At 48.3% G+C, this 18,557-nt stretch overlaps 6 protein-coding genes across 6 annotated transcripts; 2 read left to right on the top strand and 4 right to left on the bottom strand.

The window, feature by feature from the left end:
* Positions 1-1,221: 1,221 nt before the first annotated feature.
* On the top strand, positions 1,222-2,020 carry N7516_001832 (uncharacterized protein; the record flags this gene model as incomplete). Its single annotated transcript, XM_057214552.1, is given in 5 exon segments — positions 1,222-1,233; positions 1,391-1,450; positions 1,603-1,719; positions 1,876-1,917; positions 1,931-2,020. 5 exon segments carry the CDS (start codon positions 1,222-1,224, stop codon positions 2,018-2,020), a joined length of 321 nt encoding a protein of 106 aa, XP_057076435.1.
* Positions 2,021-6,067: 4,047 nt separating this feature from the next.
* Positions 6,068-8,670, bottom strand: N7516_001831 (dynamin-like GTPase vpsA). Its single transcript, XM_057214551.1, has 7 exons — positions 8,613-8,670; positions 8,491-8,560; positions 8,315-8,409; positions 7,469-8,204; positions 6,505-7,408; positions 6,364-6,448; positions 6,068-6,298 (listed from the first exon to the last, which is right to left on the bottom strand). Exons 1-7 carry the CDS (start codon positions 8,636-8,638, stop codon positions 6,130-6,132), a joined length of 2,085 nt encoding a protein of 694 aa, XP_057076434.1. The 5' UTR covers positions 8,639-8,670; the 3' UTR covers positions 6,068-6,129.
* Positions 8,671-9,133: 463 nt separating this feature from the next.
* N7516_001830 (H(+)-transporting V1 sector ATPase subunit A) lies at positions 9,134-11,322 on the bottom strand (the record flags this gene model as incomplete). Its single annotated transcript, XM_057214550.1, has 4 exons — positions 9,134-10,087; positions 10,148-10,815; positions 10,906-10,990; positions 11,044-11,322. 4 exons carry the CDS (start codon positions 11,320-11,322, stop codon positions 9,134-9,136), a joined length of 1,986 nt encoding a protein of 661 aa, XP_057076433.1.
* A 462-nt stretch (positions 11,323-11,784) lies between these two features.
* Positions 11,785-12,285, bottom strand: N7516_001829 (uncharacterized protein; the record flags this gene model as incomplete). The annotated part of the gene is made up of 1 exon (XM_057214549.1): positions 11,785-12,285. The coding sequence occupies one exon, from the start codon at positions 12,283-12,285 to the stop codon at positions 11,785-11,787; it is 501 nt and encodes a 166-aa protein (XP_057076432.1).
* Positions 12,286-14,033: 1,748 nt separating this feature from the next.
* N7516_001828 (oxygenase MpaB family protein) lies at positions 14,034-15,577 on the top strand (the record flags this gene model as incomplete). The annotated part of the gene is given in 5 exon segments (XM_057214548.1): positions 14,034-14,174; positions 14,194-14,391; positions 14,444-14,472; positions 14,533-15,259; positions 15,317-15,577. 5 exon segments carry the CDS (start codon positions 14,034-14,036, stop codon positions 15,575-15,577), a joined length of 1,356 nt encoding a protein of 451 aa, XP_057076431.1.
* A 330-nt stretch (positions 15,578-15,907) lies between these two features.
* Positions 15,908-17,814, bottom strand: N7516_001827 (adenosine deaminase family protein; the record flags this gene model as incomplete). The annotated part of the gene is made up of 4 exons (XM_057214547.1): positions 15,908-16,111; positions 16,164-16,681; positions 16,731-17,603; positions 17,655-17,814. The coding sequence occupies 4 exons, from the start codon at positions 17,812-17,814 to the stop codon at positions 15,908-15,910; spliced, it is 1,755 nt and encodes a 584-aa protein (XP_057076430.1).
* Positions 17,815-18,557: the final 743 nt, after the last annotated feature.

Here is an 18,557-nt window from a genome sequence, read left to right as displayed (position 1 = left end):
AGCCGTGGCCTTTGCCATCAATTTGCTTTGCTTCAATCATCACAACATGACAAGCTAGGTGATCTATCTCAAAAAAAGGCTGTATAACGGGTGAATCCACTCACACAAGCTTTCCGGGAGGTTGACCTCAACCTTTGGAAATTGCCAAAGCTGATAACCGCGGACTGATTTCTTCAGTCCAAAAACGCAGGTGGTTTCATCAATACTCATCTCTGATGGGTTTAGGTGTGGTATCTCTGTGGAGACCTGAGCTATATGCTCCCTAACTGGCGTAGGGACATCGTGTCGCATATCAGAATAAATGTACTTGAACAGTCGCTTAGTTCGAAGTTCGTACAACTTTCTTCCGGTGTAATCTTCTTGTATTTGGCCTGTAAGCAGGATGGTGTCTCGTATATTCATTGGTAGCCTCTGTACATTTGGAATCCTGGGGTCTCAATGGTTTATGTAGATAATGATATAGGGGATTGAGTCCTTGGAGACACCGTAAAAATGGGTCTGGGGTATGAGATATAACTATCATAGTACATGATGATGGTGACAGCTTCAATTCTGACTAGAGATCACTTCCACTTCGCTTTCACTTTGGTTTATCTGGTGTCCTGCTTCACAAGTTTCACAAGCTACAGTTGTTCATTCTTTTTACAAGGGTGGCTTTGTATGTAGCTAAGCAAATCCGCGCGATTATCTTATGTTAACATGTAGAGGGTATCACTTGACGTGACAATGAACAATAGGATGAGGTGGGTCCTATTGTCTCCCATTGTTTCTTCCCAAGTAGGCAGGCGACCTTCCTAAAACGTAACATGTAGAGAGTATCACTTGACATGACAATGAACAATTGGGTGAGGTTGTCTCCCATTGTTCCTTCCTAAACAGGCAGGCCACCTTCCTAAATGGTAGATACCCTACCTATATAAACCCCCCTCCCCCCACTTCCTCCTTTCTTTTTTTCTTCCTTCTTCATCTCCCCATTCTTCTTCTCCCCATTCTTCTTCATCTCTCATTTCATCAAATCCCACCTTCCATCACATCTTTCATCATCCCAAAGTACACTCCATCATCAGCTTGGGTGTCATCAATACCTTGTCCATCCCTTCCCACTCTCCATCATATCACCCATCAAGATCCATTGGAAATGGGCACTGTTACCATCTCTGACTGCGTCGTCGCGACATGTCATGTCTGTCACGTCAACACCCCACACCCACGTGGTCCATCATGTCCACTCTGGTAAGTCTACCTACTACCTGTCACCACCTGCCATCACCCATCACCGCCCATCACTACCTACCATCACCTATCACCACCCATCACTACCCATCACTACCTGCCACCACCCATCACCACCTGCCATCACCCATCAGTTACTAACATGCACTTCTCTCAGACCCCACACCATGTGGACTTCACCACTTTGACTTTTCATCTTGCATCTATGCTGTACACTGTGAGTATCTTCTTTTATTCCCCTCGCCCGTCATCCACTTCAACCATCCAGTACTTCTTCAACATGCTGTCACCTCTTTACCCTTTCGATTATGTTCCAAGACATCGTGTGCTTCCATGATTGCTTGGTACTAACAACAACAGATATGAAAGGAAAACAACACCCTGTTTGACACGGCCTCTTTACCTCAATGGCATTTCATTTGCATGTTGCTGCTTCCATCCCAGCACAACGAGCAGCAACCCGGATTGCAGTTTGCAGTTACCCAGGTAAGAACTCCAGCATCAGAACCCTCCCACCTCTCTGTTCCTTCTGCTCTGCGATGACGAGTGGAAGATCTTACCAACCTGGTCCGTGGCTGACGCGGGTTGACACAGCCTCTTTACATCAATTCATTTGCATGTTACTACTTCCATCCATCCCAGCACAACGAGCAGCAACCCGGATTGCAGCTTGCAGTTATCCAGGTAAGAACTCCAGCATCAGAACCCTCCCACCTCTCTGTTCCTTCTGCTCTGCGATGACGAGTGGAAGATCTTACCAACCTGGTCCGTGGCTGACGCGGGTTGACATAGCCTCTTTACACCAATGGCATTTCATTTGCATGTTGCTGCTTCCATCCCAGCATAACGAACAGCAACCCGGATTGCAGTTTGCAGTTATCCAGGTAAGAACTCCAGCATCAGAACCCTCCCACCTCTCTGTTCCTTCTGCTCTGCGATGACGAGTGGAAGATCTTACCAACCTGGTCCCATGGCTGACGCAGGTTCACCTTGGTGTCTCTGTTACAGGAATCTCATCTCTCATCGTTTGCGACCTGCCTGCCTTGCATCCTCTTGCCTGTGTCTGCCTCCACCTCGACCTTTTGGGCATGACCGACACATTTTACATCCAATACACACTACCTCCGCGTCTTTGAATGGCCACAACGACCCTGTGAGGCCACCTTTCTCATGGATGTGACATATGATAACTGTATGTCTTCTCCACACCCACTTCATTATTTGAGTTGCTAAAGAAAACTTTCTTATCAGTCATCCACGCCAGCTTCTTAAAGTTTGGCCTCTGCTTTCATGCCCACAACAACCGATTTGGGCTTTCCCCACACCTCCATCGGCACATGCCTCCTGGCTGCCACTGCAAGATCTCCAGCCCAAGGTCATCGATTGGTCTCGCCACCATTGACAACATACCTCTGTGCATCAAACACCCTTTGCCTGTGAATAATGCCCGCCTCTGACGACTGACTGAACATCAACCAACATCAACCAACATCAACCAACATCAACCAACATCAACCAACATCAACCAACATCAACCAACATCAACCAACATCAACCACACATCGAACCCCACGCAAAAGCGAACACAACACAACAAAATAAGGAAACAAATGAAAGAGAAGGAACAAACATAAAAAGGACAAAAAAGGAAACGACGGATCTGGAGTGAATGGAAGAACGAGAGGGAAATGAAAGAATGGGAAGTGAAAAGGAGAAGGGAGGGAAAAGGAGAAGGGATGGAGAATTGGTTGCTTTCGACGATGGCAAGAAAACGAGATTTGGTGAGATCACAAACATCATCTCAGGGGCTTCAAGGCTGACTTCCAAAAGCACAGTTCCCTGATGACTCTCTACTGGAGTCTTTCGACACCTTCCAATTCCACCATGGCCCAGCCAGCAGAGCTCATGATTCACCCTGAATCAAGAGGGATGCAATGACACAATGGTTTGTTCCTCAACTTGTGTTTCCCTTTTGTCAAAGCTAACAGTCACCAGTCACCACTATCAACCCACGAGATCCTCAAAAATTCGAACAAATTCCTGCTCAATCCAGTCCACCCTTTGAAAAGAATCCCATATCTCACGCGGTCATTGCATCCCACCACCCAGTCCAGTTCGGAAACCCACCAACCTGCTGCGATTTTGCAGAGCACCTCCCCGGCCCCTTACCACCTTACTCGACAGTAGCCAAGCGAGCCAGGAATACATCCTCTGACACCATACTTCCCCGGCACCAACAGGCGGTGTGTCTGGGACATATGATCAGGCGGTCCCTGTTTCTGGTACTTGGCACTGCGGAAGCATGAAGAACCATTATCCTCGACAGTCACCACGGACCGCTGGAAATACATTCTTCTGACACCATACTTCCCCGGTACCAACAGGCGGTGTGTCTGGGATATATGATCAGTCGATTCATGTTTCTAGTACCTGGGACTGTGGCAGCATGAAGAACCATTATCCTTGACGGCCAGCAAGTGCGCTAGAAATACATCCTTTTGACACCATACTTCTCAGCACCAACAGGCGGTGTGTTGGGTTGTATGATCAGGGGATCCCTGTTTCTAGTACTTGAGACCGTGACTGCGCTGAAGAACATCATCCTCGACAGTCACCACGAGACCGCTAGAAATACATCTTTCTGACACCATACTTCCCCGGCACCAACAGGCGGTGTGTCTGGGATATATGATCAGGGGATCCATGTTTCTAGTACCTGGGACTGTGACAGCAATGAAGAACCATCATCCTCGACGGTCACGAGTGGACTAGGAACATCACTCCCTGATACCATACTTCATAACACCAACAGGCGGTGTGTTGGGTTGTATGCTCAGGGAGTGCACTGTTCCTACTTCACTTGGGACTGTACGTTGATTCTGGTATATCAGGGCCGTCCACTGCGAGTGATTTATGTATATCAGTGCCGTCCACTGCAAGTTGATTCTGGTATATCAATGCTGCCCACCGCGAGTCGACAATGGTATATCAATGCTGCCCACGTGAGTTACATGATGGTGAAGGCTGGCAAGAGTGACCTCTCAGGATTGCAGAACCTAAATTTCAGCACACACTCCGAGTCATTTCTCAACATTTGACAACCGCCAATCTCTCAGCGCACCCCCCACCCCCTGGCTTTGGGTCACATCAGCTCCAAACACCCAAGACCACATCAACTCTCCACGAAACGGTGCCAACGATCCCACCCGACATCAACCCCGAACACTCGTCACTTTCGTCAACATGACCACGATCAATATCAACCTTTACACTTGACTGCTGAATACTTCCCACTGGACTGGGTTGGCACACTGAAACATGGGGCACCAATCATCGAGCTCTTCTGACCAAGCTACTCATGACCAACCACAACCTTTTGACAACCTCGAGGCCTCACCAATTCATCAAATGCAATGTCTCTCTGCCTTCTATCTTTCCTCATGCAGATGAGACGGTGGTTTCAACACAAATTCGTCGTGACAAAACTCATAATATGGTAAGACTTCAAAACAGTTTCCCGAACAAAGACAATGAGACTGACAATTCCAATCTTAAGACACACACCAAAATCACAAGCATGCAACAGGACTGCCACAACCCACAAACGCCAAAAAAAAAAGCAAAAAAGAAAAAAAGAAACACCCACCCACTCACACACACACACACACACACACACACACACAAAAAGAAACAACAAAATCCCAAGGCGAAAAGGCAACAAGTCCAAGCATCATCCACACCCCTGAAGAGACCACTGGCAGACGGTCATGGAATCATTGAATGGAAGCACGTCACCTCGAAAGACAACCCGATCCAGCATGGACTTGACTTCACAACTCTCGCATCTCACAGCGCCACATTGGGCTTGGAAGGATGGACATGGGAATGAAAAGGGAATGAAATGGAGAATATGGGAGGAGGATGGGGATGGGAATGTACGAATGAAGTTGGGTTTGATGTCTTTGGGATGGTTTGGGATTTCATTTGCATCCAACACTTACACCTTGCACCGACTTAGCTGAGTTTCCAAATCTCAGCTCGAACTTTGTTTCCATGGACATCATCAAGGTCCGTCCGTGTGACTGTCGACATTTGCTTGGGAGGTTGGCTCAATTTGTTTTGTACTTACTGGAAGTACTGAGGTACTTTCCAGCTTTATGTATTTAGTGCACTTCTGCCACATCAAACCTGCAGAAGTAAAATATGAAGGACATCATCATCTTCATAATAACTTTCACCTTGTCTAATATATAGAAAGTAGTCCCATCGTCTTGCTCTCCTGAGACTTTTTCTTTTGAGGTATGTTTTGAGGTATGTTTTCAAATTAAAGTTCTACTTCAAATCCGTCCCCTACATATATCGCAGCCACCATCTGATTTACACCGGAAATGACCGGGAAACAAATTGTAAAGTTAAATGGGAATTCTAAGCTGAGTCATAAAGCAGAGACAGAATCATTAATTGATACAATCATCCGGGCGTCCAAGGCAGGAAGTCCGCGAACACAGACAACAGACCAAGCAATGAGAGAAAGGAAAACGGTATAGAGCTCTCAAATTGGGAAAAAAAAAAACAAATGAAAACACGTAGCAGGACGAAGCAAAGAACTCCCCCTCTCATCGAAACCAAAGACGATCACCAAGGACGCAAATCCGAAATTTGAACCCCGAACCCGAACCACCCAGATCAACATCTAAATAAGGGACCAACAGAACAAGTCGCTAACCAACGGATGGTACGAACAGCAAAGCAAGTACGGAGTATAGTCAAGATATTCGGAGCGTGTTGCAAAAATCACAAAGAGATGCGAGGAGCCCAACTCCGCCAACGCAGCGGTCCATGGGGCTATTTTTTCCTCTGTGGATAAATCGTCTGGTGACCAAGTCCACTATTTCATCACTGGACTTGGCTGACGATCTCACTGGCGCGACCCAGGCTCTCGACCATCTGTTGGCATTCCTTTCGTCGGCGGGTCGTGTAATCGCTCTCCTTAAGGAGTTCGTCGAGCTCATTGGTGCGGTACATGTTCTCCAGGAGTTCGCGTTGCATTTCATCTTTGGTGAATCTAGGGAAATCATCTGTTAGTGGACTCGAGTGTTGGGGTGGGAGTTTGGTATGAGGGGGACATACTGGACCAGGGTGTACATGACCGCCTTGGGGACCATGTCAATCATTGTGCGCTTGACAATGTTGAAGTAGGAGGTGATCAGGAGTTCTGCGCGAGTGTTAGTGAAGTGCCACAAGGAATTTGTATGATCTGGTTTAACTCACTGATAACCTCAACTTCGGTGGCCTCACGCTCAGACAAGCTGGCTGAAGCCTTAAGAGTTGGGGGAGGAGCCTCCATGAGAGCCATCTTCTTCTTGTTTTTAGAAGCCCAGAAGCTGCCGAAGAACCCACTGTTGTTGGAAGCCTCACCGGTGGTGTCGAGCGAGGGACTCTGGGCACGGGCTGGGAGAAGAGGCTTGCCAGTCTTGGGGTCGACCTGTGTAGGCTTAGCGGCCGCTTGGCGCTCGTTGACAAGAGTCATGGCGCGGTGTCCGTTCAGGAAATCGGGGTGGCCGGTGTTCACGTAGGTGGATTCCATGTTGATCAAGTCCTTGACCAACTTATTGGTGGGCTCAAGGCACTTCTTGAAGAAGGAAATGACGACAGCATGGAACTTCTCCTTCAGCATGGGGTAGCGGCGGAACAGCTGCTTGGTCAGAAGCTGGCTCAGGATGCGCACCAACTCGTCGTAAACAAGCGAGATACACTTCAAGCTGGGCTCTTCCAGTCGTTTGATCTGTTGCTTGACGATCAACTCGAAGGCGGTGGTGCCAACGAATAGTGCGGGAGAGGAACCGGATGAGTTGTAAAGTATTGTGCGGATGTCAATGTCCTTCACGAGGTCGAACGGATCAACAGCCTTGACACCGTTCGAATAGAGTTCGTGGAACACAAAGGAAATACGAGCACCACCAGACAGTTCAATGCTGGACAACTCCTGGTTATTTCCCTCCAAGACTGTACGGTACTCGTTGCTGAATTCGGTGATGATGTTCAGGATGATGTTGGCGCTGTTGCCGAGCATAGAGTCACCTAGTTGCCCTAGCTCTGCGGTGTATTTCTGGAGGGAGGTGGAAATGCGGCCCTTGATATCGGGTAGGGTTTGCTTGATGTGCATCATAAGGATCTAAAAAGAGAAGGTCCGTTAGTTCACAAGTTGACGAGACAAGTTGGGGTCAATCCGTACCAAGTTGAGCTTCCGTGCCAGATATGGAGTACCGCAGTAGGATGCCTTATTCCGGTATGCCTTGTGGTTCTCGAAGAAGTTCTTCTCGTTCTCTAGGGCTTGGGCAATGAGTTTCTTGTTCTCAATGTCACGCTGGCCACGGTTGACCACTGGAACGTAACCCAGGCGCAGAGGGATAATTCGTCCAGCGAGAATATCCACCACATCGGTTCCATCGTCCATCAGATCGACCTTACTCAACACACCAATGGTGCGCTGACCTTCTGGGTCCACCTCACGCGCCAACTTCAGACCATCGGAGTTGGCAAGATCCTGGTTGGCCGAAGTGACTGCTAGGATGATTGCGTTGGGCTTGCTGATGTACTTGAGGACCATATCACGGATCTGCTTCTCAATATCCTTCGGTTGGTCTCCGACGGGGACCTTGGTCAAACCGGGCAGATCGACGAGGGTCAAGGTCAAGACGTTGGGGGAGTAAATGCGCAGGTTGATTGGGGAGGGCGAGATGCCGGCATTCTTTCCGACCTTAGTTTCCGTTTCGCGCACGATTTCATCCCGAATCTTGTTGAAATCGAAGAACTTCTCGCCGGGGAGGTGCAGGAATTCACCATACTCGTTCACGTTGGATTCGCTGTCCGTTGTCTCCAACTTGGTCTCACCATTTGTGGTGGGGGACTTGTTAATCAGCTGCAGGATAAGAGGTCTCCGAGTGACGATTCCAGAGCCACGAGGCAAGCTGCAAGGCAAAAACTCAGTTAGCAATTATTATTGACATTGTGTCGCATGCCCCGCCACCAGAGCTGTGGACGGGGGGGCCGCGCAAGCTCCCAAAAATAACCAACATACAAATCTCGACCGACAATATTCTCTAGCACTGAGCTCTTTCCACTGGATTGCGATCCAACGACAGCGATTTGGGGCAGATCGATCGGGTTTTGTACCTAAATCGAGAGGGTGGTGTTAGCACACATGGTGCCCCTGGAATCACAATTGAGCTGTTAATTTTGAGCAGATATACATACACCGACTGTGGAGAACACATCTTGAAGCTTGTTAACCAGCGAAATCAAGCTGGGGTCATTGACATTTATGCTACACGGAGATTAGCCAGACCGCATCGGAAAGGGACAGGGGGTTTACGCACGAGTAGCCGGACGTAGGGCTTGCCATGGCTGGCGACTTGGGATATGAAAACTGCTGCTAGGCAAGAAATATTGCAAAAACAAGAAAAAACGAGGCAACAAGAGAAGTTGAAATCAGGTAGAACCGGGGGAGGTGCACGATGCAAGAGGGATTGTTTGGTTGACTCTCGAAGGCGGTGATGTAGTGGCGTCCAGAGCGGTCTCTCTCTCGGGTTCTCTTCGTTTAGGCTGCAACCCAAGTAGGTAGTGGTTCACGATGATATAGTGTATTATGGGTTAGATATTTCGAAGAAATACAAATAATTCTACCTGTCAAATAACTTAATAGCTTTGGTCTCAGGTCATGTGCACAACCCTTGTGCTGCCTGACACGTACGGGCCACATGTACATCGGGAAACTATACAAACGTTTTTAGGGTCACCAAAATAAAAGAAAGCAAGTTGATTTGGACACAATAACTACAGGGGAATGTGCTTGAACAAACATCTAAAGGAAAATACATGCTAAGTCAAGATGTCACTTTCACTCGTCTGAGACCGAGGCGAATCGCTCAGTCATAGACTGGAGGATCTTCTCGTACTTGGCCGAGACCTCCGCCTCATCCTCAGGAACCTCGAACTTCATGCTGCGAAGAGCATTCTGGAGATCTCCAGTAGCCTCACGGACCTTATTCCAGTTCTGACCCTGAGAAACAGCCTTCTGGGCCTCGTTGTGGTAGCCCATGAAGGCCTTCATCATGTACTCGGTCTTCCACAGGGGGCAGAACTGATCGTAGTCACTGTATCCGTTCTGCTGGAGGAAGTCATCCTTAAGCAAGCTGGCCACGTCTAGAGTGATCTTATCCGAATCACCCAGCGCTGCCTTACCAACCAGCTGGACGACCTGGTCCAGTTCCTCGGACTTGGCCAAAAGCTCACGAATCTGATCACGCAGACGAGGGAACTCGGGGTGATCTTTCTCGTAGTATTTATCCAAAATTGTGTTGTACTTGCTGTAGGAGATGGAGGTGTTGACCGAAGGGAAGTGCTTGCGCTGCGCCAGCTTCTTGTCAAGACCCCAGAAGACCTGGACAATACCCAGGGTACTGCTAGTGACGGGATCAGAGAAATCACCACCGGGCGGGCTGACAGCACCGACGATGCTGACACTGCCCACACGCTCGGGGCTGCCAAGAGCACTGCTCTTTCCGGCACGTTCGTAGAAGGAGGCCAGCTTGGCTCCCAGGTACGCGGGGAAACCCTGGTCAGCAGGCATCTCACCCAGACGACCCGAGATCTCACGCAGAGCCTCAGCCCAACGGGAACTGGAGTCGGCCATCATAGCCACGTCCTTGCCCTGGTCACGGAAGTATTCGGCGATAGTGATACCGGTATAGATAGAGGCCTCACGAGCGGCGACGGGCATGTTGGAGGTGTTGGCGATCAGGCAGGTACGCTTCATGATAGGCTCCTTGCGGCCCTCGACGTTAATAGAGAGCTGGGAAAGAAAAGGCAGTCAGTAAAATGTCATCGCAGTAATTTTGGGGAGGACATGTACTTCGGGGAAATCCATCAACACTTCAGCCATTTCGTTACCACGCTCACCGCAGCCAACGTAGACGATGATATCACTGTTCGAGAACTTGGACACACTCTGGGAAATGACAGTCTTTCCACACCCGAAAGCACCAGGAATACAGACAGTACCACCCTGCACACTGGGGAAGAGAGCATCCAACACTCTCTGGCCGACAATGAAGGGCGCATCGGCGGACAGCCTGTCGCTGACCGGGCGGGGAACACGAACGGGCCAGGTCTGCATCATACCGAACTCAGTCTTCTTACCATCGAACTCCACCTCGAGCAGCTTCTCTTCGACGGTGTAGCTGCCAGCGGGAGCAATGCGGGTAATGGTACCCCGTGCACGAGGAGGCAGTAGGATCTTGTGGTCATTCACCAGACTGTTCTCGAACACGGTACCCCAGATGTCACCACCAGTGATGTGGTCGCCGACCTTGAAGCTAGTAGGCTTGTATTCCCACTTGCGCTCGCGGTCCAAGGAATTCACCGAAATACCACGGGGAATGTAGATACCCTTCGATTGGTCGGCGATGGCTTTGAGGGGTCGTTGAATACCGTCGTAAATCGTCTCCATCAGACCGGGGCCAAGCTCAACTGAAAGGGGCTTGCCTGTTCTCGTCACCGGGTCGCCGACAGTTAAGCCGTCTGTTATTGAAAGGTCACAATGGTCAGCATAGCTCTTTGGGGGGGGTTTATGATGAAACCATGCGGGTTTGGGGGGCTGCGGAGCTCTACCTGTTTCCTCGTAGACCTGAATCGTGGCCTTGTCTTGCTCGATACGAATGACCTCACCAACAAGCAGGTCATGACCGACACGACACTATGCCGTCAGTATCTGGGGTTCTCCACGCTCTTGGAGCTGGGGCTGCCTACCAACTCGTACATGGCACAACCGATCATGTTCTCGGCCACGACCACAGGGCCGGAGACCGAAAAGATCGAGCCAGGTTTCTCAGAATCGTCTGAACTCATAATGGAAGAAGCCTTTGTGGAATGGGGGGACACGGAGTGGGTGAAGGTAGTTGAGGAGGGCGAGTCTGGAAGCGGTGGCAGCTCGGCGGGCGGTGATGGCTGTGTCAACGTACGCTTTGCGGATATCAGATCCAACAACGATGCCCGCGCTTTCAATCGAGGACGTCCCAGGCCTAGCATTCGCTTTTGGATTGCAGGTCAAAGGTGTTGGAAACTGAATCTCGATTGTCGGTCGTGGAGTTCCCCTGACCTACTCGTCCAATCCTCCGTCTCTTCCCCGCGCACCGAATTGTGGCCATGCAAGCCGATCTTTCAGCTTGGCTTGTACCGCCGGTGGCTTTTTTCTACAATATGGTCTTACAATAGTGGAAGCTTTCTAATTGGTTTGTCTCTCTGCAGCTTTTCTGAACTACTCGATTCACTGAAATTACTCGAATCACTGAACATCTGGTTCATCTTACAAGTTCGATGAGCTCTACTGGATCTACTCCACAATGACCTCCATGAAAATCAATTCAACATTGCTTGCATTGCAGAAAAAACATTTGAGAAAAAAAAACTGACGATCTAGGATAACCGATGATATCTCTTCCTAAGGGCTAACGGTGAAGATCTCTCTCTCTTGGTCGCAAAAAAGAAAGGTCAATAGCTGTCTTCAAGTTCTTCGATCGCCCCATAAACCATTTGGAGAAGATTTCGAAACTCAATCGCCAGATGCTCAGCATGTTGATTAACCAATGACCAGGGCGAAGCAGAGGGGAAAAAGGCCCGCAGCTTGATCTTGCAACCACCCTCGGTATCCATGAATTCGTTCATGACATAGAAGAACTTGCTTCCAGTTTCGAGTTTCGCAACCAAGTACTCCACCATCTCATACTCCTCCTCTCGCTGATCCGCCAACCACTTCGGAATTTCGCTGTCCATGAGATCAACATATTGAATCTTGGCCATGTGCCCCCCGATGACCTCCACCCCGCAGTCCGGCCCATTTTCGGCCGGAGCTCCTGGTGAATGCATCACGACATAGTTTTCCGGGTGCGTTGGGAATATAAACATCCGTGCCATCTCGTCGATGGGTTTGGAGAGCTGCCAGCGGTGGCAGATTGTTCTCAACTCTGTCGCGGAGACCTCGGTTGCTTTCATATAGGTTCTGCATTCTCTGAATTCCCCCGAGAGGCTCGAATCAGCGATTCAAAGTAGTGATTTCCTTCGTCGATTTGGTCGTCCAGAAGATCCAGCATCGGTGCTTGGAACAATAAGCTTCGCAGGTTGTCGAGAGCGCGATAGCAAGCTTGGAGTTCCAAGTGATCGATATCGGCCTGGGATGTGGATACCCCATTCAGTTTGAACTTGATGGTTGGCCTTGGCTCCATGACGGTTGATATTCTCTGGCGAAGTGTTTGAAAATTCTGTGGAAACTGTTGTCTCCGTGTGAAAACCGCAAGCATTTATAGTCCAGAGCCCAATGAGCAACCCCGTCCCTCATCAAGCCATTATTCTAAACATCTTCTTGGGGGGTATCAATGAAACGTGAAAAATTCAAAGGGCGTTGAGCTGAGAAAAGGAAGTCAAAGGACTATCAAAGGGAGCATACAAGCCCATTAGCACAAGTCTCTAGAATGGGTGGCAAGGTTTCAATTCCAAGCTTGGAAGACAGTATGTATCAGCTAGAGATTAAAGGGAAATATGGAAAGTTGAAACCACTGTGTTGCAGCCCACCCCCTGCAGAGTAATTAGGCTAAAGAATACTAAGGCTGCACAGCATGGGTCGGATAATGTCTCAAACTGTCAAAGAGGTGTCAAAGAGCTAACACATAAACACTTACCTATGAATATTGTCCAATCCACATTTAACACTCAAGATCCAAGTAGCTTGGAAGTTGACGCTGGAGATGACTGCGAGGTCAGAGACTGCATTTCCACTCGTAACTTCGGATATATTTCTTGGTTTGATTTTGTCTTATTTCTTTCCTTCTGTTGGATTATTCCTGTTCTATAAATACATGAGACGCTAGGACTCAAACCTGGGAAGGTCCAACTTCCATGATGGGACTTAATAGCTAGACCGTATCAAAAGGTAAGGTCTCTCGGATCATTATGCCTAGTGAGGCCATATTCTTGTCTGCTTCTTATCCCAGTAAAACTTGTCTTATATCCTCGGCTTTGTCTCCATTCCACTTCGTATCAATCTGACCTGCTGTAGCATAGTTAAAGCATTACTCGTTTTACTATGGGTGTTATATGGACTACTTGTGATGTTGGCGTGCTCTGGCAGATTCCTTTGGGATTCTATGGGAAGAGTCACTGGTGAGCTCTGAATCTGACGACGGAAACGGCTGGTAACGAGTGGTGCCCTCACGTCTGTGACTTAGCATTCACTAAAGCACTCGTAATTTCAGTCTACCACAAAGAACGGTCACAATGTTATATCCATCTGTTGGGAACCATTCCCTCCAAACCACTGCTCGACATCATCATTCAGGTTTGCTGTGAATATGGGCCATGTCATCCCTTCCATTGTAGATGTAGATCCAAGGTCCATACCGGGTATGCATTAGTTCGATGTGAAGTCTGAGTAACCTAATCATATAAAGGAAAGAAGTGAAAGAGAAATGGAGAGGAGGGCGATGAAGTGGCGGGTATCAAACCTAAAATGGTAAAGCTAACCAGATATGGAAATCCGGGGTCGATAATCTTAGTGGCTGAAGAAGTCACTTCACATGTCATGATGCCCTAACCCCTCTTCCCCGGACCGTGGGCAGATCACAGGAACACCTGTCATGCTGGCTTCAACCAATATATAGTTGATAATAGATCCTTCATTATGCACGTTGGTTAGAAACACAAACACAAAATATTTGGGCTACTTCTACTCTGAGTTCATCAGAGTCATGGCTTTGAAGAGTCCCAAGAGCGGAAATAGGACCGAGTGCCACTACTGGGATTACTCCTTTCATTGGACGGACCTCCACTCCTCTGCCGATGACCTTAAATCGTTGATATACAGCTGTGATTCCCTAGCCGACGAATGCGTGGAGCGCTTGAGCAAAGTTGCATCCGCATGACCGTGTCCATAAACAACCTTTCAAAAGAGACCTCTATGGCTTACTAAGGGATCATGCGGACGAGGATCCGAAGCTCTGCGAGCTCTGGACTGAGATCAACACTGTTCCAGAGTGGGTTGACTGGGATCAAATCCGACGGGGCCAGGATGTCTTTTTCCGATATGGACTTCCGATTCTCAATGTTGTGAGTGGTTGCATGAAGTATTATTTGAGATGCGAGCTGACCTCATCGACAGCTAAGCTTTCAAAGCTTACTAGGTGGGATGTAAGAGCATATTTCAGTCCCTTGCCAATGAATGTGAAATAAAAGCTAATCCTTGTGTAGGGGAGCAATACGAGTCGTCGAAACCCTTTCACGGACGGGCGGTTTCGGAGCAAAGGTAGTACGCCGACGACTACTCGAGACACTTCAGCATGTACTTCAGGTAAACAATTCAGCGGAAGGCATGAAGCCAGGTGGTGACGGTCACATCTCATGCATTCGTGTCCGACTGCTGCATTCGTCGGTCCGCAAGAAGATCTTAAGCCTAGTGGACCAAACCCCTACATACTACGATGTTGACGAGTACGGAATACCGATAAATGACCTTGACTGCATTGGAACAATCAACACATTCAGCAGCGCGGTGCTATGGCTGGGTCTTCCTCGACAAGGCATCCACCCCACCCAGCAAGAGACGGATGACTATATCGCGCTGTGGAGGTTGGTTGCGTACTATATGGGCACACCAACGGATCCCTTTGAGAGTACAGCCAAGGCTCGTGCAATGATGGAGTCGCTTCTGATTTCGGAGATCGATCCCACGGAGACTGGGAAGGTCCTGGCTAAGAATATCATTATTGGTCTGGAGAACACAGCGCCGGCTTTCGCATCCAAGGAATTCATGGAGGCCATGACTCGACTACTTAATGGGCATCAACTGGCCGACGAGCTTGACATTCCTCGTACTAATATATACTATCGCATATTGATCTGGGGATATTGTTTCTGGGTCATCGTTATTTCATATATTGTGCCGAAGATATATTTCATCGACAGGATTATGATTTCGGTATGTGAAACTAGCCACACCTTTTGGATATAGTATTCTAACGAAGAGGTATCTCAGCTCCGCCGAAAATACTACTATAAGCTAATCCTCGATGAGAAGATGGGCCTTGGTGAAGAGTCGCGTTTTGAGTTCAAGTACGTGCCTAGTCTCACTCGCACCACTCACCTGGGCGAGCAAAGAAAGACCAAATTTGAGAAACCTGGTATTGAAAGCCTAGCGCGACTGGGTCTTCTCGCGGCTTTTACTGCAGCAGTGACTTTTGGTATGGGATTTATCTTTGCGTGGAGGATGATTCCTTCCCATTTCTTTATGGCATGATTTTATAAATGCCATTTATGTATCTTAACCTGATATCCATTGTAATTTTTGGAAAATTAAGCAACAAATTATATTGAACCTGAAGATTATTATAGCTACCACTTAAATTCACGGCTCCGTATCCTCCTTCTAGTTCAAATAAACTACTCATACACAAGATAAGAGTAACCGACATTTTATCATGGCAAATATCATAACTGGCTAAAATTCAGGCTTGGCAGGACTTTCCCATGTCGACAATTATGTTGTTCGTTTGTTAAATTGCTAAACTATTAAGTGATGGATACACTCACCACATGTGTCTAATTAATGTCACAGTGCACCAAAACTTCAGTCCATCTTTACTGTCTGGTACTTGGGCCCGTATTCGTCCACAATCCACTTGCAGAAGTCCTCCCAGTCCTTGTTCCAAGATTGGATGTGCTTAGCTTTGGTACCAGTTCCATCCTCGCCGCGGTCAATATCTTGCACCCAATCACTATCAGACTGGTCTTCGAAGTTTGCCCATCGTAGACTGTTTTGTGCCAGCGCACCCTTTTTTCTAGTGTTAGCAAGCAGCACGAATCTTCAAACGAGGATAACTTACCAATCCGGCGAGACCAATATTATCAAAGGCTTGGATGGTTTCATAGAAATCATAACTCAAACCTGCCACATCCTGTCCAAGGATAGCTGGATCATCGTTACTGATGGCAGTCGGAATGCCGTGGGCAATCATCGCCGGCAATGGATGGTGAAGAACATCCTCGTTCAGACGAAGGACTTCGTTCGAGATCGGGCATACTTCGATCATAACGTTTTGCTCAATTACTTGACGGATCAAGTTCGGGTGTTTATATAAGGAGAAGCCGTGACCGATTCGTCGCGTGTTGAACAGGACTGCATCGAATAAGTTCGAATCTGTCGAGTTCCCGTCTCCCAGGGTTTCACCAGCATGGAAGAAATAAGGAATGGTGAGGTTCAAGGCGTCAGTCTGTTGGCGGAACCATACCAGTTCCGGTGCCAAATCAGACAAAGGACGGCCGAGATCTTCTTGGGCAACCAGATCGTAGCCACTGAAGAGCTCTGGGAAGTTTTGTTTCCTCTGAAGTGCAATTTTCATGCCTATCAAGGTCAGCAATCTGGCTTTAGTTAAACGGGGTGTTTATCGTACTCCTGGTGATTGCAGCGCGGTTCTTTATGCGCGCATCCGACCAAATAATTCTTACACCCAAGAATCTCTTGCCTTGCTCCGTGGCCTGGAACTTCTTAATCTCCTCAACCAGTACATGCCACCAGGCGTCGAGGTCGGGGTCAATGTCTTCGTCTCCATTGTGAACTAACTTTCCACTGGACCCGCCGCTTCGGATCTCCACCCAGTTAATACCGTCGCTTGCCAGATCCTCGAAGAGTTTCTGATAGAACTTCCTAACGACGGATTCATACTGGACCATGGTATCAGCCGGACCAAAGCAGGCCTGGAACTTTCTCCAAACCTCGTCGACACCTAACTCGTGACGGATCGAGTCCTCCGGTGCAATGGTAGTTTTACTTCTGATAAATTCAAGGAAACCCGCTTCACCATCTTCAAAGCTGACCGCAGCGGTTTTGACGGGGATCTCCGTGTTAGGAATATAATCAGCAGCGTCAATCCTGGACTGGTTGCTCGTAAGAGTGCCGTTATTATGGCCGAAGGTGATAGTGGCATTTTGCTTGGCGTCCTCGGTGTCAAGAGGCTGAGACGCAGAAATTACCATTCCTTCGGTATGGATGATGATTTCCACAATCTTTTCGAATGGCAGCATGGCTGATAGATGAGCATGCAAAAGCGCGCCCTTGGGCATACGCTTGATCACCTTCCAAAGTGTCGTGTTGGAGATATACGGGCGGGCAAGGGGGAACACCTCTCCTGCGAACCGTTCCTCCGTCGTACCGTCCGGAGTGCCAGCTACTCGCCAGTAATGGTCGATCTCATCCTGTCGAATTGCTTGAACAATCTCATCAGCCCGTTTGGCAGTTGCGGAGAGACCCTGTCGGAAGATATGATCTGGGTGACTGGTCAGGTTCTATTTGATTTAAAAGATTGTCTCAAACGAACCCTGTCGATGTGTCTTTTCCAACGCGATCAGCTTCTGGCGGTCTTTGAGATGCTGCAGCACGAGAGTGTCATTGACATTTGGCTCTCCCTCAATTGCCAATGCCGCCGAGACCCCCGAAATGGAAAGACTGGCTATCCCGAGTATTGAAAGCAGACGCATGATGGCTGGCTAGCTGAGGTCACTAGTAGAGGAATAATTCTTCAAATCTACGCTACTGTGGGGAAAGGCTACATATATACTCGGTACATCATTAGGAAAATGGTGGACCTGAGGAAGGGTTCAGCTTGAAACCCCTTGCGGGTCTGGTCGGGTTGGCCCTGCATGGCGTCTTGCATAGTCACACAAGCATATTGCATACTCCAACAAAAATTCTCGTTCCTGCAGATGTTTATTGGTGCGAGTACATTAGTACTGTACGCTTGCCCGATTTTACAAATTTATGCCGCCATGTCTATCTAGCCTACGGCATACGGAGGACGGAATCCTGTATAATGCCATGTAAAGGCCAGTTGAAATCAGATGTGTAACGTAGGTTAAGATAGTCAGCCCCATGTGATGATCTCTTGGCTATTGTACAGTACTGCCACGTTCCTGAGAGGCCGTTTTATCGATCTCGTGTCTATTGGGCATCGGCGCATAATTTGGGCTAATTGATGGGAATGCATAAAAGGGAACGTTACATTACTCATATTTGATGGATATCGGAAAAATCTCTTGTGGGTTGAGAGATTCACAGATCCACGCTCTGTGTTGCCTAGTTGGTCTCATTCTTGCATATGATTGATCGTCGATACGTTATGTCAAGCACTATAGTTATATATTAGTTAGCTAGAGCCTGGTCTATAACTATGAGCATAAGGCTCAGATATAGTTAGAAGAGAGAGAATGGAGTAACGAGCCCA

The sequence above is a fragment of the Penicillium verrucosum genome (assembly GCF_028828655.1).
Source record: "Penicillium verrucosum strain IBT 35672 chromosome Unknown utg000001l_segment0_segment0, whole genome shotgun sequence".
Taxonomy (NCBI): Eukaryota; Fungi; Ascomycota; class Eurotiomycetes; order Eurotiales; family Aspergillaceae; genus Penicillium; species Penicillium verrucosum.
This window is presented reverse-complemented; position numbering and strand designations above follow the sequence as displayed.